This window comes from Choloepus didactylus, chromosome 5 (assembly GCF_015220235.1).
Source record: "Choloepus didactylus isolate mChoDid1 chromosome 5, mChoDid1.pri, whole genome shotgun sequence".
NCBI lineage: Eukaryota > Metazoa > Chordata > Mammalia > Pilosa > Megalonychidae > Choloepus > Choloepus didactylus.
The window spans coordinates 97,825,855-97,852,144 of record NC_051311.1 but is presented as its reverse complement, the minus strand read 5'-3'; the positions used below and the strand labels follow the sequence as shown (position 1 = coordinate 97,852,144).

At 34.2% G+C, this 26,290-nt stretch overlaps 1 protein-coding gene across 13 annotated transcripts in view; it reads left to right on the top strand.

Moving 5' to 3' along the window:
* CACNA2D1 (calcium voltage-gated channel auxiliary subunit alpha2delta 1) overlaps nt 1-26,290 on the top strand; it is a 526,916-nt gene that overhangs the window by 394,809 nt on the left and 105,817 nt on the right. For all 13 annotated transcript variants that reach the window (XR_005217008.1, XR_005217009.1, XR_005217010.1 and 10 more), the window contains exon 7: nt 12,134-12,265. Coding sequence is in view for 10 of the 13 variants with exons in the window: in XM_037836528.1 (XP_037692456.1) it covers nt 12,134-12,265 (132 nt within the window). In the remaining 3 variants the exon portion in view is untranslated. The remainder of the gene's footprint in view (nt 1-12,133; nt 12,266-26,290) is intronic.

Below are 26,290 nucleotides of genomic sequence, written 5' to 3'. Positions count from 1 at the left end.
TAGTCTGGTATTGTTTTATTTTTTTTTTTTCCTCTCGCTCTCTCTGAAGCACTACATGGTGTTTAAACCAAGGGACCAATGTTCTTGATTACAGCCGACGACTGTGTACTGTGCTTCACTCTATCTGATCTTTGCTTCTTAAAATCACCAGGCGACTCATTGTTTTAAAACTGGTTGATACAAATCCTCAAGTACAAAGCAGGTGTGTGCCTCATTGGCAGAATCTCTCATGTCCCCAGGAGCCTTGTTACCCTTCTTCTTCAGCCTTGTCTCATTAGTCACATCCAGTACTTTCTGATCATTCTTCATGAATTTGGCAGTCCAGATTTATATGTAGACACTAAATTCCCTGTGCATTAAGGCCGTTTCAGAGCAAAGGCAGGAGATTTCCCATATCTAATTTAGTCTGTATTTCTCAGCTGGGGTTTCTTCTCAGCGTTAACAGAAGCTTGTATGTGCATAACTCTGTGTGTGTATGTATATGTTGTCTGGTGTGTGTATTAGATTTTCCATAATATTTTTTATAACAGAATTTTAGCATGTCTATGCTACATTCAGGGTAGTAGATATCAATGTAGCTTGATTCAAGAGCACTGGTAATATCTCCTCACCAAAAGTATAAGTGCACTAAATGCCAACATTAGAGAGAATTTTTTTTTTTTTTTTTAGTTTAGCATTTGCTTCATGGGATTTATAGCAAGAAAATTAAGCAGTTTTGTTGCTCGTTAACTTATGTTTGGGCAAAAAGGGGAAGAATTCCTTGGGAAAAGGACAGAAAAGTAGGTTTTATATCATTCATGCTAGCATTCTTAGCAGCTCGAACAGATTCTGCTCCATTAAGATATATATATTTTTTAATTCTCTTAAATGCTGAGTATTAAAAGGTAGATAAATAATAGTGACAATGATAAGGGCAGGTAACATTTATTGTGCACTTCTGAAGTGACAAGCAGTGTTCTAAGTACATGTAATCCTCACAACAGCTCTTTGAGGCATGTACTATTACTATCCCCAATGTGTAAGTGGAGAGACTGAGGTCTAAAGAGGGTCAAGTACTTGCCCAAGGTCAAATGGCTATTGCTGGCAGAACAACACACAGCCTAGGAGTGGCTGGGCAGTGGGTGAGAATAGACCTTGCTGGCTGTTTCTACATTTATATGCTGGAATTTTAAATGCAAATAATTTAAAGGAAAAGACTTCACTATTAAGAGAATCTGTTTTATTCATGATAAAAGAAAAACAACTCAATTTGGGGTCCTTTAAATTTGTTCTTCCTATATTGCTTCAAAGTTCATTTCTGTGCTCTCCTAGTTTCTATTTTTTTAAACTCACATCTCTTATTTCCCTACTTAAAATTTAAATAAAGTATGTTTAGGGTTAGTTTTAGCTGTTTTCTTTTGTTCAGATTTTAGTAGGTTCTTTGTGTTACTGAAATGCTACCTTAATAGAAAGAGATAAGAATTTAACAAATGTATTTACATATTTAGGTATAAATAGTTCAATTTCTGATGAAAATGGCTTTGTGAAATAGTATCAATGGAAGAAATTGTATTGTGTTTATTAGGTGATTACTCTAAAGTTCCAGGTTTATATTTATAAATCATGTAATGTTCCTAAATTTAAATTATAATATTTCAACTACCCAATTCCAATGAAGAGTATTTTTGATGTGAGAGCTTTTAAGTTGGGGGTGGGAGAGCAGAAGGAATATGGCTTTATTACAAAATAAACAGAATTACATTTCAATTGCTGTATATAAAAGAGATGTGTTATTGTTCAAGGAAAAGAAAATAACTGACAGGACTAAATAATATGCTGTGATATAAAAAGAAGATGCTGTCTATGCAAGACATCTGAAGAAGATGTGCACATTATGATTTTGTATCCCAGTTAAAAGAATGCTAATAAAACTATGTTCATCAATTCCATTTTCATTCATCAACTTATTTGACCTTCATGTAAATCCTGTAGGTATCTAGGAATATTAGTATACTTTTGTTCATAGTTTAGATGAAAAAAAACAATGGAAGTACATTATTATTTTAAATAACATGTTGTGTCAGTGATTGAGAGAACCTTGGCTGCAGAAATCACTAATCATGTACTTGGTGTTGATATTAGGAACAGAAAAACTTAGAATGCTTGAAGGATTAAGCAAACTTTTTACCTTGCCTACCGTACTTATGAGATTTCTTATATAAAATCCCTATGCACTCCCCCAAATTTACAGATAATTATGATTTTATTAAAAGTGACATTAAAAATCCTTCAATTAATAGACATGATATTAGATCCCAGTGCATTCTATTCTCCTTGCATTGTTCTTGTTTTCTTTAATTAAGTGGATTTCTTCTGAGCTCCTCCTATGTGATCTGCAATTTGCAGATTTCATTACAGCAGAATAGCTATATTGTGGGCTTTGGCCAGGTGCCCAATTTACAGGAAACTAAACATATAGGGAGCAAGGCAAAAATCTCAGTAATGCAAAGGTTAGAGAATTGACAAGGACAAAGGCCTTTTAATATCTGCACCAAATTAACTGGAGGATAAGCTTTATCCCTTCATCTAGGTCATTGTGTGCCTTTGAGCCTTAAGCTCTCCCATCCTCAGTGGAAGGTGGATTTGGGGGCCTGAGACATGATTTAACAGATTAGATTTTTGTCTCCCATCACCCAGTGCCTTATTAATCTTTCATTTACACGGGGATTAGGTGAGATTCCATTAGCCAAATCCACTGAAAGGGTTCATTCATTTTAATATTTATGCACACTGTCTGGTCCTTAAAGTGGATTCTTTTTGTCTGTGCACTTAATGGGATCATTGGGTTCCTTCTTATTAACATTTTCTTCTTAAAGATTAGGGTTGATGAATAAAATTAATGACATCTGGCTCAGCTCATCTGCTAAATGCAGCAATGACTATCTTATGTACTGTAGTGGGAAATATACATTTGCTGAAAAGATAAAAGAAATAAATTTACTTTAGAATCATACTTACAGTTATCATTGAATCTAAAAATACAACCTTAATATTCTGTGAATTTCTAAAAGAAGGGGGTGATATTTAATGAGACTAAAAAGTAGCTTTGAGAGTCAGGCCACACCCAGATGCCGGCATAAGGTAATCCACTGTGCCCTTTACCCCACAGACTCTTTGAACAAGAAGCAAAAACTGTCAAAGCCAACTCCCTGAGAACTCTGGAAAACAGTTAAAGGGTTTACTCTTAAATACAGGATGACTGCTGAATCAAGAAAACGCAGCTTTAAAAAAAGCTGAGAGAAGCCCCTAGCATCCTTGCTGGCCCCTTCTTCAGTCCCTTCTAGGTGCAGTGTGTAGTCAGCCTGTGCTCTTCATGAATGCTGGAGTGAGGGCACCACACCCTCTCCAAGCATTGGGGTGATGGCCAGGCTCGAGGAACACCAGGGTATGGGCACCACCGTCTCCCAGGCTTGAGGTCGCCTTGAGGTCGCAGCACTCTCCTTGAATAATGGGGCAGATGCCCTAACCCTTCCAAGTGCAGGAGTGGACCTGCTCATTCCACACATTTGGATGGATCTACTTTCTTGACCAGAGGAGATCTCTTTGGTCCAGACCTTGTCTTCCATAGTTCTGCTGTTGAAGTCATTCTTCCTTCAATTCATCACTTCTCCACCCCTTGATTCAGTCCAAGCTGGCAGTGGTACTGCTTATACAAATTTCAGAAAACCCTTATCAGCTTTGAGTGCAGTTCACCATCTACGTGAGCTCAGAATTTTCCAAACAATCTGTTTCTGTTTGTGTGTGTGTGTGTGTGTGTGTGTGTGTGTGCTTAAGAGATCTTTTTCCTTTCTGCTTTAGGTCTCAATTTATGCCTCTCCTCTTACATTTCACCATAAACTGCAAGGAGAAGCCAGGCTGCACTTTCCACACTTACCTTGGAAATCTCCTCAGTTAAATATCCAAGTTGATTGCTTGCACTTTAAATCCAATATCAGAATTTTCCAGCTTCTCTGCCAGTTTATAAAAAGGATCACCTTTCTTTCAATTCCCAGTAACGCATTCATCAATTCCTTCTAATCCATCTTTGGATGTACCTTTAAAACATCATATTTTTACCAGCAGTCTCTTCAAAGCTATCTAGACTTTTTCTATTAAGCACCTCATAATTCTTTCAGCCTTTACCCATTACTAAATCCTAAAGCCATTCCACATTTTTAGGTATTTGTAATAGCAGCTCCACTTTCCGGCACCAAACCTGTATTGATCAGTGTTCTTCAGGGAAGCAGAACTGACAGAAGGGGTGTGTGTGTGTGTGTGTGTGTGTTAATGTAAATATTACAAAATTTATTATAGGAATTGGCTCACACAACTGTGGAGATTGGGAAGTCTGAATTCTGTAGGTCAGGTTGCAAGCTGGGAATTCTGATAAAGGTTCTATGAATTCCCCAGGAGAAACTGGCTGACTGAAGTAGAGATAGAAATTCTTTCTGACTGCTGACATCAATAGTTCTCCTTTTAATTGAGTGGTTGAGACTTCTCTCATTACTAAAGGCAGTCTCCTTTGTTGATTATAGTTGTATTCAACCATAGATGCGGTCAACTGACTGATGATTTAAATCCACAAAATATCCTCACAGTAGTAATCAGATGAGTACTTGCCTGATCAAGCAGATGGATGCCATAACCTTCCTCAGCATGATAAAGGACATATGTGGAAAACCATAGGTAATTACGTACTCATTGGTGAAAGACTGAAAGTTTTCCTTGTTAAGATCAGAATCAAGAAAAGGACACCCACTGTCACCACTGTTATTCAGCATTATACTGTACGTTCCAGCAAAGCAAGCTAGGCAGGAAAAACAAGGCATCTAATTGGAAAGGAAAAAATAAAACTGTCCCTATTTTCAGATGACATGATCCTATATATAGGAAATCCTGAAAAATCCACATCAAAGCTACTCGAGATAATAAATTCCTCAAAGTAACTGGGCACACAATAAACATGCAAAAAATCAGTAGAGTTTCTATGCACTAGTAATAAGCAATCTGAAGAGGAAATTTTTAAAATTCCATTTGCAATGGTAACTAAAATAATCAAACATCTAGTAATAAATTTAACCAAGGTTGTAATCTACATGGAAAAGTACAAAACATTTCTAAAAGAAATCCAAGACGACCTAAATAAATGGAAGGACTTTCCATGTTCATGTATTGGAATACTAAATATTGTTATGATGGCAAAGCTATTTACAGATTCAAATTTCCAACAGATTTCTTTGTAGAAATAGAAAAACCGATCGTCAAACTTATATGAAAGGATAAGAGCCCCCAAATAGCCAAAAGCATCTTGAAAGAGAAGCACAAATTTGGAGGATTCACACTTCCTGATTTTAAAATTTATTAGCTACAATAATCAGATCAGACTATTGGCACAAGACAGGTGTGTAGAAAAATGGAATCAAATTGAGAGCTCAGAAATAAACCCTCACGTCTATGGCCAATTGATTTTTGACAAAAGTGCCAAGTCCATTCAGTGGAAAAGAATAGTTGCTTCAGCAAATGATGATGGAGAAACTGGATATTCTTATGCAAAGAATGAAGGTGGACCCCACCTCACAGCATATACAAAAATTAACTCAAAATGGATCAAAGACCTAAATATAAGAACCAAAACTATAATACTCCTAGAAGAAAACATAGGGAAGAATCTTTAGGATCTAGTATTAGGCAACAGTTTCTGAGACTTGACTTCAAAAACATGAGTAACAAAAGAAAACATTAATAAATGAGACCTAATCAAAAACTTTTGCATCATAGGACTTTATCATGAAAGCAAAATGACAACCTTTAGAATGGGAGACAAAATTTGGTAACTAGATATCCAAAAAGGGTTTAATATCCAGAATATATAAAAAAATCTTGCATCTCAACAAGATAATGACAAACTAGCTACTTTTTAAATGGGCAACAGACTTGAATAGACATTTCTCCAAAGATGATCCATAAATGGCCAAATAAGCACATGAGAAAGATGTTCAATATCATGATCCATTAGCAAATGCAAATCAAAACAACAATGAAAAATCATTTTACATCTACTACAATGGCTGCTATTCAAAACATGAAAAGTGTTAGACTACTTACTTGTTAAAGCATACTTTGAAAGTTTTCACTGTTGTGCCTATATGTTAAATTTCACAATTAAAAACTGTATTTAAAAAAATAAATGTTAGAGAGTATGTGGAGCAATAAGACCACTTGTTCAGTGTTGGGAATGTAAAATGGTATAGCTGCTCTGGAAGACAGTTTGCCTGTTCCTGAAAGTTATGTATAGAATTGCCATGGGATCTGGCAATCTCACTTCTAGATATATACTCAAAATTGAAAGCAGGGATTCAAACAGATATTTGCACCCTGATGTCTATAGCAGCATTAGTCACAGCTGCCAAAAGATTGGAAGCAATCCACTTGTCCATCAACGGATAAATGAATAAATAAAATGTGGTATGTGCATAAAATGGAATATTGATGCAGCCATAAAAAGGAATGAAGTTCTAATACATGCAACAACATTGATGAACCTCGAAGTCATCTTGTTGAATGAAGTTATTCAGGCACAAAAGGACAAATATTGTATGATCTCACTGATATGAACTAATTATAATAAGCAAATTCATAGAGTCAGAAATGAGAATACAGGCTACCAGAGGCCAGGGTGGATGGAGGGAATGGGTAGTTAATAATTAATTGGTACAGTTTCTGTTTGGGGTGATGGGAAAGTTTTGGTAATGGATGGTGGTGATGGTAGCACAGCATTTTGGATGTAATCGACAGCCCTGAATTCTGTTTTGAAAGGGGAAATTTTAGGTTGTATATATGTTGTTAGAATAAAAAATTAAAAAAAAAAAACATAGGCTTGTACAACACAGTGATTCCTAATGTAAACTATGGACTATAATTAATAATATAATTTAAGTAATATTTCATAAATTGTAAAAAGGTACTACAGTAATACAAAGTGTCTATTAGCAAAACCTGTGTGTGTGAGGTAGTATTTATGGGAACTCTGTATTTTCTGCATGATTTTTCTGTAAAGCTATAACTTTTCTTATTGAAAAAAAAGGTAGTTTGAAAAACCGCACTTGTTTATTTGGTAATAGAAGAGTGTGTTTGAGTTCCAGTAACTAAAACATAAATTTTACAAAATGTGGCCTGAATTATTGACATAATTTAGCATCATGAAACAGTATTATTAAAAATGTATATCAATTTTCACTTAAAGTTTTCTTTTGACTCATTATTGACACTACTCATTGAAATATAACTTCCTTCAAAGTGAATTGTCTTAGGTTTATAGTTGTGCTTGTGTAGTGTTTATCAACCTAAGCACTTTTGACATTTTAGACTGGATAATTCTTGGTTGTGGGGTCTGTCTTGTGCATTTTTAGGATGTTTAGCAGCATCCCTGGCCTCTACCCACTAGATGCCAACTGCACAACACTAGTAATGACAACATCTGAAGATACTGCCAAATGTCCCCTGGGAGGAAAATCACTCTCAGTTAAAAACCACTGGGCTAGAAGTATAGGAGATTTTATTCCTTTCAGATGTAAAATTCTAGACGATGGTAGCTACATGTAAAATAAAAGGTTAGAAACAAATGGCTCATAAACAGTAGGAATTTTGGAAACTAACAGACACTTCTTTGAGTCCTATCTCTACAACTCTCATTGTGTGATTTTTGGTAGATTGCAAAACCTCTTTTTATTTTTGTCTTCCCAAAAGGGAGATAATACTGGTGCCACTCAAAGTGTCATTTTAATGTGAAATTAGATAATGCATAGGGACTGGTTAACACACTGCTGGTATGTGCTAAGTGCTTAATCAATATTACTGACTTAATTTGTTATCATTAGTGGCAATAGTCTAAATAATATATGCCGATGTTTATCTGAATGCAATCTAAAGTAATAGGATGGTATTATTAGTTAAATGAAAATAGTGTAGTAAACATTGTGGCCAACTCTTTCATTTAACTTATTTAACTATATGATATGTAACATTGTTAAACAAAAATAATGTTTAGTCCCTTATGTAGTTTTAAGATTTACAGGAATTTTAGAGACTTATCAGAGTTTTGTATTTTAATTAAATTATATATGTTTTCTCTTTCCTAGCATATATTGGCTTCATTAGAAAGCTGTAGTTGACATTTTTGGAGACTATAAATAATTTTAAGGTTTTTCAAATAAAGTCATATAGTACTGTCAATGCATGTGGTGAAGCCCTGAACCCTGAATAAATCAACAAAATGTATTCAAACTCAACTTAAAAGGGAGCAATAGAGCAAAATTTTGTTGGCTGCAGTTTGCAGAAGAAAATTGGATTCAGAGCTTGTCAAGGGTATGGTATTCCATGTTATAAACAAAGATATGAAATAAGAATCATGTACTTGAGAAAAATTAGCAGCAAATGTAAGGTGCTTCTTTTGTGCTGTTACAAATTAGATTTTCCTTTCTTTCCATGAGAAGCCAGACTGAACAATAGAATACTCTAGAAGAGAAAACTGCTGAAAACCAAGGCCATGTTTTTGAAAACTAAGCATAAAAAGAATAGAAGTGTACTTGCTAATCAATTTATCAGTGAAATCCTGCTATGCCATTCAGAATGGAGGCCCCAGAGTCAAGGCTCACTTCCCCAGAATTCACTTCTTTCAGTAGGCTTGGCCTTGGGCATCTGTAAAAGACTTATTTTTGAAAAACCTGTTTTTTTTTCTAACAGAAGTAAAGATCTTCATTTCTTAAAAGTTGACAAAAAATGAGAAGAAATTTTACTCTTAAAGTAGCTGTAAGACTCTTCAAGGTTCATTAATTCAAGGTTAGATTGGCACTGACCAAGTTAGTTTTCTACAGTGTAAAAATATTGGCCACTCATGTATGTCTAACCTCAGTTCAAGTAGGAATGTAGAAGTTTGTGTGAATGTAAAGCAATACTATTTAGGGGCTGGGGTAGAGGGGAACAGAAGTGAATATAATATACAAAAACCAATTCAGGATATAAATTACTATTTTAAATATTGCTAAACAACTTATAGAAAACCAATTAGACCTATTATCCATGTTCTTAGATAGATTTGTACAAATAAAAATTTAGATTTTATTTGTGGTCAAGAAATACTTTAAACTGTTGTAAAAACACAATTTTGTTTCTGTAGTTCTTATATGAAACATTATTTTCCTATTAGCTTATATCAATTTTTCTGCAATTTCATAAAATCCTCTGGATTTCTTACTCTCAAAATTTAAATAAAGGCTGTGACATATAGAATAATGATTGTACTTAAAAGGTCTTTATAAATATGCATCAACAAATGAAAAGTTATTTATAATCTGTTGAATATAAATAATCTGTTGTAGTGTGTCAGAGTGCCACAATTATATTTTCAGTGTAAAGTCTTTAACACTAATGAAGGCACTACAGTTTCATAATACCATAGTAATATTTGCTGAAAATAAGTAATTTCCCAAGGAATTTGGTCTTGTTTTATTTATTTTTTCTCTCATGGAAAAAGTTATGTTTTATATCTTTTATTTTAAGAACTATGGTATCTGGAAAATAAAAGAGTCTCAAAATACTTGCTGAACATAAAGAAAACCACTTGTATAAACACATAAACTCTTTGTAATATAAAACAAATGACTCTTCTAATAACAACTTTTCATTTTCCTAATGCAGTGGCTTTTGCCGAGTTTTAGCCAGAATAGTTACTTAAAGAAAGTTTCCTAAATAAACTCCACATACATATTTCAATGAGAAACAGAGACACAAAGAGAGATGGAGAGATTGTATGTGTGTGTAAATATATTGAAATAACATAAACTTGCTTTAGCATGGTGGGAATTCTGCATTAGTTTTATTATCCCATATCCACAGATTACCTAATTATTACAGCATTATTTATCCTAAGTTCTGCTAGTAGCTTAGAAATGGAAGAATATCAGGCATCTAACTAATTCTTAATAAGCTATTTAATTTTAAAAGGTTAAGAAAAATCTATTCATTTTGGGATGTCAAAATAAGTATATGTTTACTAGGCAAATTAATACAAAGGTAATATATAGCATGAATATAAATAAAAAATAATTTTCAGAAATAAAAACTGGAAATTTTAAAACATATCACCATGATAAGAAGAATGTGTCAGATCTTAGCTTTTTCTCCAGTACATAAAAATAGCATTCACACTCAGTGTATCAGAGCCTAATACTTAGTAGTTGTTAAAACTATTAAATAAAACAAAGAAAAAAATTAGTATACTCAAAAACAAATGAAATTTTATTAAATTAATTAAAAATCAGTCACTCAATGTGAATCAAAGAGTCAAGGAAATTAAAGAGATAGCGTCGATTGGGGATTAATGAAGTCTATCTGGAAAATATATAAATGTCATCATTTGTTCAGTAGAATATTACTATAAAATTCATGAATGTTTTAAAAGTATGATGTCCCTCTTTTTCTGTGATGCTTTGTATATTAGGATAAATATTCATGAATAGTGAGTATCAGTTCAGATTATCTTTGTGAATATAAATTTCATATAACTGGCCACTTAATGTTCATTGGATCATGCTTTTGAATATGAATTCACTAATATCTCAGATAAACTGTGGGTCTGATGGAGCTCATGAATATTCATGCACACATACAACTGATCTCTCTGAAAGTAATCACATCCATAAAGATGAAAATCTTGCTAGTTTTCAATAATGAGAACTGCATTTGGATGCTAGTCCCAGGCCAGTTTCACAATCCTCTTGTTTTCATTGCTTTCCTTTTTGGTAAATCTCATTTTTTGAAATATAAACACATATACTGTGCATCTTTTATGATAGAAACTCTTTTTTCTTTTACCTTTAAAAAGTCTTATGCATGATGTAACCATGATTGCATTTGTTTCCTTTATTTGCTATGGTCACACAAAAGAATAAAAGAGAGTTAAGTAGTGTCTTCAGTCCTTATCCTTGGCATGGTTCCACTGTTCAGGCTTAGTTATAGATTCTCAAATGCAGAGGGAGTGGCTCAATCTACTAATCGGCTGGGGTCATGGTACATATTTTACATATGAATAAAAAAATGAAAATAAGAGGTTATGTATGTCATCATTTTTAGTAAAGGGGTGATAATATTCTAAGCCTTTTAAAATTTAATACTTTGGACACAGTATGCTAAGATCAAGGATCCCATGATTAAAAATTTTGCACTGTTTTAACCCAAGTTATATTTGCTTCTCTTTCATTATAATGAACGGCATATGTTTGCAACACCTAGCCAGGATCTGTCATTAGCTGTAAATACATATCAAATCAGTGATGTGGCCCTTATTAGCACCTTGCTCTAATTATTAATTGAAGTAGCAAGAATAAAAACTCTTGTTATTAGAAGTAGTAATAAAGTATGAGCTAGTTCCTATTTCTAACACTATTATTGTCAAGGCTCTGAGTGGATTTTTCCTTTATTAAAATGTACATTTTTTGTGTGTGTAAACACAGCGCATAAGCTATGTGCAATAGTAAACATCAGGGTTTTAAACTCAGGTAACAGACCAAATGATGATGCTAGTATGTCACAGGGAATCATCAAGAGTAGTTGGGGGCTGTGATGGTCAAACTGCTCTGAGGCATCCTGTAGGTTTCCTCAGGGCTGCCTTCACGGATAGAGGAGTGCCTCCCACATCCCTGCAACCAACAGAGTCTGCTCTGGTCTGTTTTGTGAATAATAGTGGTTCTCAACCAGAAGCAATTGTGCTCCACAAGCGACATCTGGCAATGTCTGTAAATATTTTTGCTAGTCACAATTGGAGCGATGTTACTGCATCTAGTGGGGAGAGGCCAGGGATGCTGCTAAACATCACAGATGCACAGGAGTTACCACAACAGAGAATTGCCCAGCCCAGAATGTCAGTAAAGCCCACATTATATAAAAATTTTGTTTGAAGAAATAATTCCACCTCCAAAAATTTTTGATGTTCACTGTTCTTGAGTACTTTTATAGGTAAAGCAATGAAAACATATACAATTATTTGCAAGTAAAAGAAAAATTCAATTATTAAATTCACATTTGAATTAATTGATTTTTCCTTTTTTTTTTTGGTTAGCAACAATTGTGCTAAATGAACTGAACTGGACAAGCGCCTTAGATGAGGTTTTCAAAAAAAATCGAGAGGAAGACCCTTCATTGTTGTGGCAGGTGTTTGGCAGTGCCACGGGCCTGGCCAGGTATTATCCAGGTAAGTGCTTATTGATTCAATAGATAGCAAATGAAATTTTAGGTACCAGCCTTAATGTTTCTTGAAAACACTCGATAACCTGCTCCTATATTGTAAGAAGAAGATGGTTATATCACACTACTTTAACAAGGAAAGAATATTTCTACTTACATGGCTCTACAGTGATCAAAATCATTTTAAACCAAAACCCCTGAGAAGTTGCTGGAGCAGCTGGCACTGGAATCAGGCCAGGCTGAAGTGAGGCCAGGAGTAGGTATCCATAGGTATGTATCGAGAAGGGGAGGTTGCCAAAGATCCTGAAACAACGCTGAGATAAAGATCCAAACGCTTTGTGTGGACCAAGATGTGAGTCACATTAAAGAATTGAACAGAAATTTTTGAAATTAATTGATATATTTCCCTCCAGTTTTTAAGTCTGTGTTTGAAATTCCCATCAAAAGTATAAATACTTTCCTTTAATCAGAGAATGTGGATTTGTTAAAATGAATATGACAAAAAAATAAAATGAAGCTCAAGGAAAACAGCTTTCTTGTGGGTCAGGTTGGGTTAATTCTGAAGGCAAATTGAAAGAATTTATAACAGATCTAATACATACTTTTAATCTCAGTGATCATATATATTCAGTGAAGATGAATATATTTGAGAAATTAAAATGATTAAACCCTATTGTAATGTCCTTTATTCTTATAAAGGAGGATAAAGAAATGAATAGCAATTTTTATATCAAAAATGAAAAAGTAATCACTAGAACATCCTGAGAGCCTGTTGAAAACATTTTAAGAGAAATGTCGGCTGATAATTTCTAACTTCTCCACTTTTTAGAGCAAGCTAACAAGCACAAAATGCATTTCCTTTCTTATAGACATGGCCTGAGTGATGTGATACATGCTAGGTGATAAACAGAATTTTTCTTGAGACTTGGGATTTCTAAATATGGTTTAAAAATATTTAAAGTTATTCACAATAAAAAGTCACAGCAATGAAAAGGAATAAAATAGAAATTAGTTAATATCTAGCTTTGTGTTGCAATAGCAGTGAATAAAAGCATGTGGTATTGTCACACTTAATAGTACCCAAATTAATGTAAAGCTCATATAACTTCTGCATAGTTACAAATGCCTGATGGTAAGATGAGTGATAATTATTTTTTGCAGAAATCCAATGGGCTAGGAAAGGCATATTACAGTACTGAAAAAAATCATGAGTTATAATAAAATATTAATGCTAGTCTCTGATTTGGGGAAAATATTATCACATACGTTGTTATAGTATTAGAATTTTCCTTTATAGTAATATTGTTCACTATATTACAATCATTCTTAAAAAATATTCCCAAGTTACTTTTATTAATATGTTAATTATTATGTATCAGATAATAGAAAAGTTTAATATATAAGATAAAGTTAAAAAATAAAATGTAAAAAAGGATATAAAGAAAAAAATGAAAATGTCATGCACATAATTAACCTGATACAATAAACTATAAAATTATATACCAGGTCTTCTAAAACATTTATAAGTATAGTTTTGAAATATAAGAATTGGACATCTGATAACTTATCCAATAATATACCAATATTAAAATATTTTTAACAATAACTTATTGTATAGCATTATGTAGTTTTGAAGTCTTCTAAAATGTATTACCTCATTACAAAATTCCATATATGACCAGTTGAAAGAAAAAAGAAAAAAGATAAATAAGCAAAAATAAGAATAATAATATAGGACCAAGTGTCCAGTATCAGAGGGAAATTAATGATGAGAAAAAGAGATAACCAAAGTTACAAGAGAGAAATAGGAAGAGGAGAGGAAGGGAAGAGCACATAAGAAAGGGGATGGAGAACACTGGGGTCAAAGAGTGTAAGGTAAAGTTTCTTTGGTGAAATGTCTATTTAAGTCTTCTTCAAACCCATTTTTTAATTGAGTTGCTTGTCTTTTTGTTGTTGAGTTGAAAGATTTCTTTATATATTCCAGACATTAAACCTTTATCAGATGTGTGGTTTCTAAATATTTTCTCCCAGTGTGTAGGTTGTCATTTTACTTTCATAATGAAGTCCTTTGAGTTACAAAAGTTTTAAATTTTGATAAGGTCTGTATTTTCTTTTGTTGCTTGTGCTTTTGATGTAAAGTTTAAGAAATTATTGCTTAATACAAGATCCTGAAGATGCTTCCCTACATTTTATTCTAGGAGTTTTATCTTTCTGGCTCTTATATTTAGGTCTTTGATCCATTTTGAGTTGATTTGGTAATTGTGGAGATTTGAACTCTAACCTCTGTCCTTGGGCTGAACCTCAAGGGATTGCCTATTTTCTAATTTAGTTGAGGTATATGGAAATAAGCTATAAAAATGATTGCTGTATATCCTTTTATTCTTTCTCCTCTTTTCCTCTCCCTCCTCTTTTTCTTCCACCTCCTCCCCTCTTCGTCTTCCTCCTCCACTTCCATGCTTACCCTGCCTTCTTTTTCTCCTCTCCAAAATTAGAAGGTAGGTTAGTAGACTGTGCTATAATAAAAGAAGAGGTGCTCTTGGTTCAAATTATAACTTCCATTGGCGTGATTTTGTACTTTGGCTAAGTCATGTTGCATCTCTGAACCTATTTCCTCACCAGCAACTGGGATGATTGAACAAGATGATTTCCACAGTAGACACTAACTTTATGTGCTGCTGCTTCTAGAACTTTAGCGTTTGCTAAGTCCACAACCTTTGTTTTGCAGGATAACTAGCTGAAGCCGAAACCCATGATTACTGACATCTTTATGGATATGTGCTTATTCGAAAATCAGTTTAATTTATGAATTGTTTCCTTTAGAAGTTCTTCACTGATTTATATAAGTTTATTTTAAATCTTTTAAACCTGCTTTTGAGAGCTGTCAACATGGTGAACTTTTATGAATCCTAAGAACTGTAGGTACAAACTACTCATTTCACCTATTAATGTTTCCTGAAATTGTACCAATTATTGCAGTAATTTGGATTATAATTAGGATTCAGTGGTTCATTGAAATGCCCAATGTAGGCAGCACTTATTCTTTTTAGATTATTAGTTGCACTAAAAAAAAACACAAAAAACTAAAAGTCTACTTATCGCCATATAACATTTACTTAATGTCTTGTTAATCATTTATTCTTTCTCTGCCCCTCATTTGTTCATTTCAAGGCTTTGGAATTAAAATAAAGGGACCTACTGTATGTTGAGTTAGTGTGAAATAGACTTCTGGGAGACATTTCCTTATTATCTCTAGGATTTTGCTAGAATAAAATGCTAAAGAACCTGTGTACCATGTATATATTGTGACATTTTTTTCCGTATGGATAACCAGTTGTTCTTAAGTTGTGTGAAACATTTTGAAAAATACCTTGATTACTTTAAACATCAAATAGCAGATGATAAAGTAGCCCAAAATTATTTTTTTCTTAGTTTATTCATGAAGGGAACATGTGATAGATTTCTATTTGAAGAAAATTAGGATAGCAATTGAGGCTCAACAGTTATGGTATTTATAGAAGTACTGCTTTCAGTGATCAATTATCTTAAAAAATAATCGATTTTATTGCTATGATTTTCATGAAGGGACACATGGTGTTTTAACTATAAATGCATTCAAGATATTTGTTGATTACTGTATAAATAAACTAAATTGAAGTGACTATTACTTTTTATTCAAATAATTATTAAGAGTTTAGTATATCATTTAGGACTAACATTAGCTTAAGCACAATTAAACAGTTAACACTATGAGAGTTTGGTACTTACGGAAGTGAAAAAGTACCAGAGTTACATAGACGGGGGCTGGTAGGGAGGCTTCACAAAGCAGTGGGGCTCCACGCCCCATCTTGTTTCTCTGCTGTTCTCTGTGGGGCTTGTCCCTCAGGGTCTCCAATTGTTACTTGTGCTCCTTCTTAAAGGACAAAGAACTTTATTCCCTCTCTTCGGAAGGGCACTTCCCAGAAGTCATACAAGGCAATAAGAGATTATGTACATTGGCCAGAATCTAGTCTCCTGGTCACAGTTATTGTCAAGATGACTATGAACCTCCTGAAAAGCAGGGGCTGTACTAAGAACGGAGGAAGACATTACTGGAAGGCAAAAAGCATTTCTGCCTTGACTAATATGTGCAATCTGAGTTGAGAAATAACAAGTTATGTCTGCCCTCCAGAAAATTCTAATATAATTAGGTAGTCAAAACTGATATATATAAATATATATCTTTAAGTTTGGATTAAAATGCAAATTATTAAATGATTAAATGCCAAATTAATTATATCAAATGCAGCTATAGTTTTGCTGCAGGAGTTTTGAATAAAGAAGAGGTTAATTATGGGCTGGATTCAGAGGAGAGTTTTAAGAATTATAGATTGAAAATCAAGCCAATGAAGAAGAAAAAGCAAAACTTTCCAGAGGAAAGAAAGGCACAAAGTAAAAAGCAAGAAGATGAATAAGTACTTCTGGAGGCTAGTGAAGCCAGCTGATCTTCTATGTTGTTATAGAAGAAGAGTGATATCTAATTGGAATGGTTATTTATGACAAATTATGTATCCTTGAATGTCAGAATAATTTGATTGGGATTTAATGTGTAGGCAAAATACCACCAACGTTAAACTCATAGAAATGAAATATAAGTTGCCAGGATATAGAAATGAAGGTAAAGAATGGGGAGCGGTTGCTTATTATGAGCAGAATGTTCAACTAGGGTAAACTTAAATGTTTGGAAATGGACAGGTGTGATGGTAGCATGTTAAGAGAATAACTAACAGTGCTGAAAGGTGTGTGAAGGTGGTGGAGAGGGTAAGCTCAGAGTCATGCATATCACCAGAAGGAAAGTTGGGGGTTAAAAGATGGGAATGTATAAAACAGTGAATCTTGTGGACAATGTCCGTGATTAACTATACAAATATTAGAAATCTCTCTCATGAACTAGAACAAATGTATGTCACTACAACTAGAAGTTAATAATAGAGAGGCATATAGGGAAAAAATATATACCTATTGCAAACTATATACTACAGTTAGTAGTATTTTAACATTCTTTCATCAACAGTAACAAATGTACTGTACCAAAACTAGGAATCAATAATGGAGGGGGACATGGTTAGGAGTATGGGAGGATCTGAATTTCCTTTTTTTTTTTCCTTTATTTCTTTTCTGGAGTAATGAAAATGTTCTAAAAATTGAAAAAAAAAATTGTGTTGGTGGATGCACAGCGGTATGGTGGTTCCATGGGCAATTGATTGTACACTTTGGATCTTCAGATAGTTGTATGGTATCTGAACAATCTCAATAAAAAGAAATTAAAAAAAAAATACCACCAATATTTTTGGCAGTTAAGTGCAATGTTTAAAGCAGTGTTTATTCTGATTGGAAGGGGAAGCACTCAGGGTACCCTATTCTAACTCCCTAGATGTGAAATTTTAAAGTCTGAACAAGGGACCAAATTGGAATTCAAAAGAAGACTTCTTGGATTAAAAGGATGAGGATGCCATACTTTGGAGGGAAAAAAAAAAAGAAATTAATGACCTAGATGAAGTGTGAGTTAATGTGACTATAAGTTTGAATTTGAGCAGATAGGAGAATGTTGGGATTATTTGCTGAAATAAATGTCAGAAGCATTTTTATTTTGGGAGTAAAACAATGAGTTGGATTTGGGCCAGTAAAGTTTGAGGTATTTGCAGAAGGGTGCAGAAGAGCTGTATTTACAAGCAATCACTGGGTTTTATATTCTGAATTACATGATTTGCTTTGCTGTGTGCTATCCATTGGTCATGTTGTGTGAGAGACACATCTTACACATTTATGCAGAAAAATGGCATAACTACTTTAAAATTCTTAGTGATCCTGATTTATAGAGGTGATTTTATTACCTCGTTTTGGTTGCCTTTTTATAACCTCATCTTTTATCTGAATTTGTTCATTTTTCATATGTAAGGGTTGCAATAGTTGTTCACATTGCAATCGACTGTGTATCCAGAAATGCTTATGTTAATTAAATGACTGCTTTTATTGCTCACAGGTTAGAATAGTTAAATGAGATGCTAGTATGAAAAATGGGAGCTGCTTGTATTTTGAACATGGATAATACTTTATATAAGTATGTGAATAAAGATTGCTAAAAATCTTCACCTCTTTTTAACATGTAAGATGTTCCTTTTTCCTTTATATATTCCTAAATTTCTGTATCTTATGCCATTCACATTTATATACATAGAGCTATCTTTGTTGTGTATTTCATTTTATATTTAATATGTGATTTATGAAAAATTAATAACATTTGTCAAAATTCAGGCCACTTTTCTAGCATTTCTCTCAGGTACACCAAATAATACTTTTCTGAAGAAATATATTATTATTACCATCATCTATATGGATTTCTTGACTTACCTACATAGGAAACTGGTTTTTCGTAGAATATATAATTTGTTTTTTGTTTTTGGAAATATATCATTATTTTCATCATCTAATTGAATTTATTTGCTTACAAAAATAGGGAACTGTTTGTCCATCAGAATATACATTTTTCTCTGTGTAGCGCATATCTGGCATTATTTCCCAGTAAACCCTAAGATCTCTTACTTCATAGACCATGCTGTGTCCAAGCTTATTTCTGAGCTACACTTAATGACTACATATGGGCCCTCTAAATGATGAAATATTTACATGCTGTTTACTAAATTGAATGTTCCACTTAACCATATAACTTATCCCTGTTACCTGGTACTCCTACAGACAGACAAATATCCCGTTATATTAAATAAAAATGTTTTAGGTGTATTATCTGGCATATGTAGTATTATCAGCAAACTTCTTTATAATAAGGGTTCATTTTTTTTTAATTCTGGCTGTTTATCCTTGGCAATAATGCTGTATATTTATTTGTGTGTGAATTTCTGCCACTTGCTCTCTATAAAAAGAGAGAACTGGAAATATTAGAGTGGAGATATTGGTCACTTGAGATCCTATACAATGACATCCTCTGAACATCAAGAGTCTTGTTCAGAAGCAAAATTAAAATCTGAAAATTATTTGATCATTTAAGTCAATAAGTCAATATAATTGTCTGGGCTGGGAGGAGGATAAACAGGTACTGGTAAGAACAAGGGAAAACTCCTGTTTCTGAAGGAAGTCAGGTATCTTGAGGATTCTGATACGAGAAAGAGAATTCTGCTCTGGAGGACTCACAGGTAAGTGAGAAAGAAAATTTATAAAACCATATTAAAGTGCAGTGCAAAATAGATCTAATAAAGTTATTGAAAAATGCTCCGGGGTATATCTGAGTTTACCAGTTCCTTGTTAAAATTATGCAGTCTGCCATTGCCCACTTAGTAACGTAGAGCTTCCCTCTTTGTGACACTCAGAGCCAAAAATTCATCCAAAGATATTCATCCAAAGATTCTAATACAACCTACATCTCCAGTTATATCTCTCAGTACACAGTTCAACCTTCATTGTGTATTTTTTTTAAAATAGCCCTTTAAAAACCTTTATTTGTTTAACTTTTATTATATCTTACTTTTTGCCAATCTATCCTTTTTTTTTTCTTCCATATCTCTATATGCGATGTTCCCTGAGCCTCATTTGTGGTCATATTTACCTTATCCATCCTTTAAAGTAGAATGCAAATACCACCTTCCTTATGAAGCCTTTCCCCAAAGCAAATCTTTCTTTACTTTGTTCTCTCAAAGCACTTTGTTTTTAACTGTGTTTTATCGACTCTCAGATTTTATCTTATTTCAGAATTTATTTTGTTTAGACTTTTTTTTAAACCATTGCACTGTAAGTAACTGCAGGTGGAGATGATTCCTTATATGCGTATGTGTCCCATAGCGCCTAACACAGTGCCTTGTATATAGGGGATAATAACTATTTGTAAATTTAAGCTGGGTAAACAAGTCAAGATCATAGGTACTAGAAAACATGTATCAGAACAGGACCTCAAAGAATTCAGTTTCTTAAAAAAAAAAAATGAAATAGGGGAAAAAAGCATACACAGAGTGTCAGGAAATATGCAGTTACCATTATCTAGGAACTTCCCTGCACATCTTTCCCATCCCATCCTCTTCTGTGCCAGTGTTCTCCATGGAGTTTCTGGGGTAACATTGTGAAGTCAGTTCAGTCTGGCTTTCAGATTCCTAAGAGGTTTCAGTAATTGTCTGACACTAGCCTGAAATCATGAGGATGGTGTAGCATAAGGATATGGTGTAATGCTCCAAGCCCTAGTCACAGTAATAATGCTTTTTCGGTAAGTGATTAAAATCTAAGCCTATCTTATAAAAATCTACTATTTTAAAAATTCACTGTCCATAATAAACTGTTCTGGTGACTCAATTATACTGTTTCCAAATGTCCACATATGGAGCTCTTATTATGTATCAGCTGTGGTTTTATAACCCTTGGTAGTGGGAACTATTACTAGCCCTATTTTCCTGAAAAAAAATTTAAAGTAATTTATCAAAATTCTTGCAGCTGATTATAAATCTAGGTTGAGTGGCTCCAAAATGTGGATGCTAAGTTCTGCACTAGGCTGCTTCCAATGAGAGAAGACATTTTTTGAAAAGAGACAAGAGAATAGACTCTTCACATTAGCTTCGATCTAATTGGAATGACAGCCTCGTAGTCTTATCTTCTTTCTGTGCATCTTATTGGCTGTTCTGTCATTCAGCATGGGAATGACCATGTTTTGGGACCAACTATTCTTCAGGAATATATGTTCATCCAAATCCAGTATTGATACACAAAAGATAAGACAGACATTAAAACTAGCTAGATACTGGCAATGTAAATATTATAGAACAATAAGCAGTTTCCCAAGGCCAAAGTAATACCCTCCTGAGAAGATGTAAGAATACAAGAAAAATAGTAAAGCAGATCTGAAACACCTTATGAAGCTTTTGCCCCCTCTGCATTCTCCAAGTTTTAAAACTGGACCCATGTTTGTGTAACTGAGAAAAGTTTGGTTCAGTTACTTAAACAGTGACAAACCTAACAAGAATTAAAAATATATTTCAGGCAAAACTCTTATCTAATAGGTGACTTACAGGTTAGGGTAACTCCGGTCAACGAGGTTGTCCAGCAACTGAGGTTTCCTCTATCTGCCATTCATTAGGTGTTGTCCTCATCTGTGCCATCAAAGGTCACTCAAACAGTACCACATCCACAATGGAGGCTAAAGGAGGGGGGGGGAAATATACTAGAAGGCAAGTAGCATGGCCCAGAAATTGTACATACATCACTTCTGCTCACATCCCATGACTAAAACATCAGTACATGACCCCACCAAGGCAAGGGAGATGGAGAAGTGTAGTCTCCACCTGGGCAGTCAACTAAAACTTGAGGAATGCTGTTACCAGAAGGAAGAAGAAACAAATGAATATTAAGGCCCATCACAGTATACTTCCCTGGCATCACAGGGATCTGTGTGCATCCTTTTTCCCACACATAAAACACTCTCCCTTCCCATAGGAGATGATTCAGAATACCAACAATTTAGTACATCCAGTTTAAACTTCAGAATCTCCAGGTTACATGCCAGTCTCTCTATTAGATGGTTATGACTTTTCCTAGTTTGACTACTTCTCATCTAGCAGAATACCAGTTATTTTCTCCAACTTACTCCATCCTTGCCCAAATAGCTAATATAAATTGGTGGAGTAGACAATGGATAACTACAATAAAAAATTCTGTTTGGAAAAAGAGTGTGAGAAAAACAGAAATCACTGGCCCATGGAATTTATCACATCCCACTGGAGAAGAAATAAAAAGACCTCCTGCCCTTGAGTGAAGTAAGTTTCTTGGTCAGCTCATCTGACCGCTCTGTGTCAGTAATGGGCAGGGCTCTGTGAGAATCCTCTTGTCCATCGTCCTCTTTCATAGATAAGAGGATTAGGCGCTGGCTTTTTTTTTTTTTTTTAATTCATTTTTATTGAGATACCATGCAGTCATACAAAGCGTATATTCAGTTGTTCACAGTACCGTTATATAGTTGTGCATTCATCACCGAAGTTGATTTTTGAACATTTTCATTACCACACACTCAAAAATAATAAAAATTAAAAGTAAAGTGAAAAAGAACAATTAAAGTAAAAAAGAACACTGGGTGCCTTTTTTTTTTCTTTTTTGCCCCCATTTTTCTACTCATCCATCCATGCACTGGACAAAGGGGAGTGTGGTCCTTATGGCTTTCCCAATCACATTCTCACCCCTCATAAGCTACATTTTTATACAATCATCTTCAAGATTCATGGGTTCTGGGTTGTAGTTTGATAGTTTCAGATATTTACTGCTAGCTATTCCATTTCATTAGAACCTAAAAAGGGTTGTCTGTATTGTGCGTAAGAGTGCCCACCAGAGTGACCTCTCGGCTCCTTTTGGAATCTCGCTGCCACTGAAGCTTATTTCATTTCCTTCACATCCCCCTTTTGGTCAAGAAAATGTTCTCCATCCCACGATGCCGGGTATAGATTCCTTCTCCAGGTGTCATATTCCATGTTGCCAGGGAGATTTACTCCCCTGGGTGTCTGTTCCCACATGGGGGGGGGGGCAGTGATTTCACCTGCCAAGTTGGCTTAGCTAGAGAGAGAAGGCCACATCTGAGCAACAAAGAGCAGGCATTGACTTTTAAAGGCATTTTTATTAGCATGTGAAATTGATTTTTTTTTCCTTTTCATGAGACTAAAAAAATGAAGTCTTTTAGAATTTGAAAAATACATTTGAACTTATTAATTGGAATGAAATTAGCTGTCATTTGAAATGGTGGTTCTACCAAGAGAATCAGTCCTCAATACATTATTTGCTTTATTACTTCCTAGCAGTTGAAATGAAAAACTGATATTCCACTGTTATTTTAGATCATATTAACTAGAAAATGGCTCTAAAATCTAATTTCTCAAGAGTATTTTTCTACCACATATTTGATTCTTCAGAGTTAATGTACAGGTAAACACCTTCTTAAATACCTGCTATGACGCATCACTAAATATCATATGAAGTAGCATTATAGTCCAGAAGATTTAGGAAAAGACACAATCATAGTTCATTTTGACTAGGAGAAAAATATCCTCACAAATGATCATTATTACTTTAATGATGGCATTCAGAAATGAGATGTCCTCTGCAGTAGGTTAAATTGTGTACCCCAATTTAGACATGTTCTTAATCCTAATCCACATTCCCTGTGGGTGTGAGCCCTTTGTAAAAAGATCCCTTGAAGATGTGGCCTAACAAAATGAGGGTGGGCCTTAATCCAGGTTACTAGAGTCCTTTATAAACAGAAGAAATTCAGACATAGAGAAATCTTGGGGAGGAACAGGAAGACGGAAGTAAACAGAACCCAGAAGAGAAGGGTGAGGATGGGGCTTCAAGCCAAGGAACCTCAAAAGATTGTGGCAAGCCAGCATTGAAATGCTACCAACCCGAGGAGGAAGCAAGCCTTCTAGCCTCCAAAACCATGAGATAATAAATTCCCGTTGTTTAAGCCAACCCACTGAGTGGTATTTCTCATGTGGAAAACTAAGACACTCACTTTGGGGGCTGTCATTTCCACTCCTATCTCCTGTCATCCTAAAATCTTCTTGGATAACCAGAGGGACATCTAAATAAGCAACATTTTACTTTCAAAACATGTTGCTTTCACTATGCTCTGATTATTTCAGAGAATTGCGGTGTTTGTATTATGGTTAATATCCTTTTTATTATTTGACCTTTCATAATTCTGACCCTATATAAATAATGTACCACTTACAGCATCACTGGGATTTTACACCCAATTAATTAGTAGTATCACAGAAGAATTTCTGTTGTTTTATTTTCTCATAATACAAAATTCTTGACAGTGTAATCAGGGTATATTATCTAATAGTAAATATCTCAGAAGACTTCAAAGAGACAATTATTAGTGTTTTTAATATAAACCATCTGATTATAAACTATTAAAATTTAATGTTCTGATTCATATTGTAAATTATAGCTCTAATTTTTTGCCTTCAAATAAAGACATAAATTTTATGGAGCATATTAGCACATATCCCAGTTAATTTCAATTAGCATTATACTGAAGACAGAAATTTTAGGTGAATGTGATCTGTAAAGAATCCATAAGTCTAATTGAAACATGACTTTCAAATTCCAGTTTTATTAAATCATTTCTCAAATTCACTGGCTGACAGATTTCAACTCATGGTGGCTGCTATTGTATTGGCATTGGTAACTAATCTCATCTGTCTCATCTCACTCACGCACATGTGTCAACCCGGGTTCAACAGGACAGAGAAAGCATGCAATATTTTGAACAGAGAATGTTTAATATAAACAATTATTATCTATAACAGGGATTGGAGTAATGAGTGATTGGCTAGAAGGAAAGAAAAGTCTCAAGAATACAGGAATAGCATATATATTATTATTTAATTTACTGCACAATAACCACTACTCCTGGGGCTCACATAGAGTGCCCAGTGAACAGCAAAACCCCCAGTATCCCTGGGCTGGGATCCAGACCTTCCTGGAGAGGACATAGCCATGGCCCACTGAATGGCAAAGAAGTTATTGTCATGCTACACTGGTAGAACTTGCTGGAACTCTTCTCTGTATGGTTCCAGATGCCTCAGAGGCACTCGGCTACATAAATGCTCTTAGGTGGAAGAGTGCTGGCCAGTAGCTGCTGCTGGGCCCTGTGCAGTGCAGGAGCCAGGAGTCTGGTGCTACCCTATGCTGCAGAATCTGAGCTCTGGGGAAGCTGCAAGCACTGTAGGAGCTGAGATCTGAGAAACACATGTGCACTGCAGGAACTGGACATAGGAGAAGCTACAGATGCTTCAAGACACCTTCTAAGCAAGCAAGCCAGAAACAGAAAACAAAAGCTTTTCTCATTCAATTTCTCTCCTGCATCATCAAAGCTTAAAATTGTTCCTGCTAGTAAAGGAGAAATATTTAAAGGGCCAGGATCAATTTTCATAGAGCAGGTTAAAATGATGAATTTGGTGCTGAGAGGCAGTAAATCTATAACCAGCACAACATTGTACTGAAAGTAGAATACAATTTTCTTAAAATTTTAGTTATTAATAAGTCCCTAACTTAGAAAGTCTAGTATTATAGAAGAATACTTGAAAGTGAACTGACATATCTGCCAGCAGGCTTGTTCTCATATTGTAGTGCTAGCACAAAAAGAAAAAGAAAAGTGATATTTCATCTCACTGGCTCTCAATTTATGCAACTGTAAATTGAAATAATTAATATAAAGCAAATTTACCCTTTCAGTTGCATTGACTGTATCAGTAAATGGCCATTGTGGGAGTTCTTAATAGGTTTCTTGTAAATGTGATTAGTCATTTAAAATGAATAAATCATTTTATAATGTAGCTACTAATAAGGAAGAAATTTCACAGTCAAAGGGAGGCTTGGTAGTATATAATTTTCAACATATCTTGATTGCCCAAATTTTCTTCTTTGGCTAATAAACCTTAACTCTTAATAAAGTTCTCCATAGTCTGTCATTGTTTTCAATGAAGAAAGGGGAAAGTGGACTGTGGATATAAGTCATATAAATTAATAGAAGGAATTTCATTTTTCTAAACATGTTTAAGGTTAGGGACTTCTTCAACATAATGTTATCTATCATCCAATTTATCAGCATTTGTTTTCTCCATCAGGTCTTAGTTGTGTGTGTGTGTGTGTGTGTGAAGAAATTTATTAAAGTACAGATTTGCTTACAATAAGTGTAAAGTAATGGCATTTAAAAATCAGTACAATTAGACAATGAAGCAGTTTTTTTCCAATTACTGCAAAATGATAAAAGTTGTAGAACTAAAACGATTCTTTAATCTGTACTTGAATTATTTTATATCATGCAAATAAATTTAAGGAAGATGGCTTTATATGGAGTTATTTTAATTATAGCTTTAATGTTACATAAAAGTGGCAATTCAACATGGATTGACTAATGTCAAATATGTGACTATTAAGGTTAAAAATTAGCTATTATATGATAACAAAGCAAAACAATTTTCTTACAGACCAAAATAGTTAAGTATTG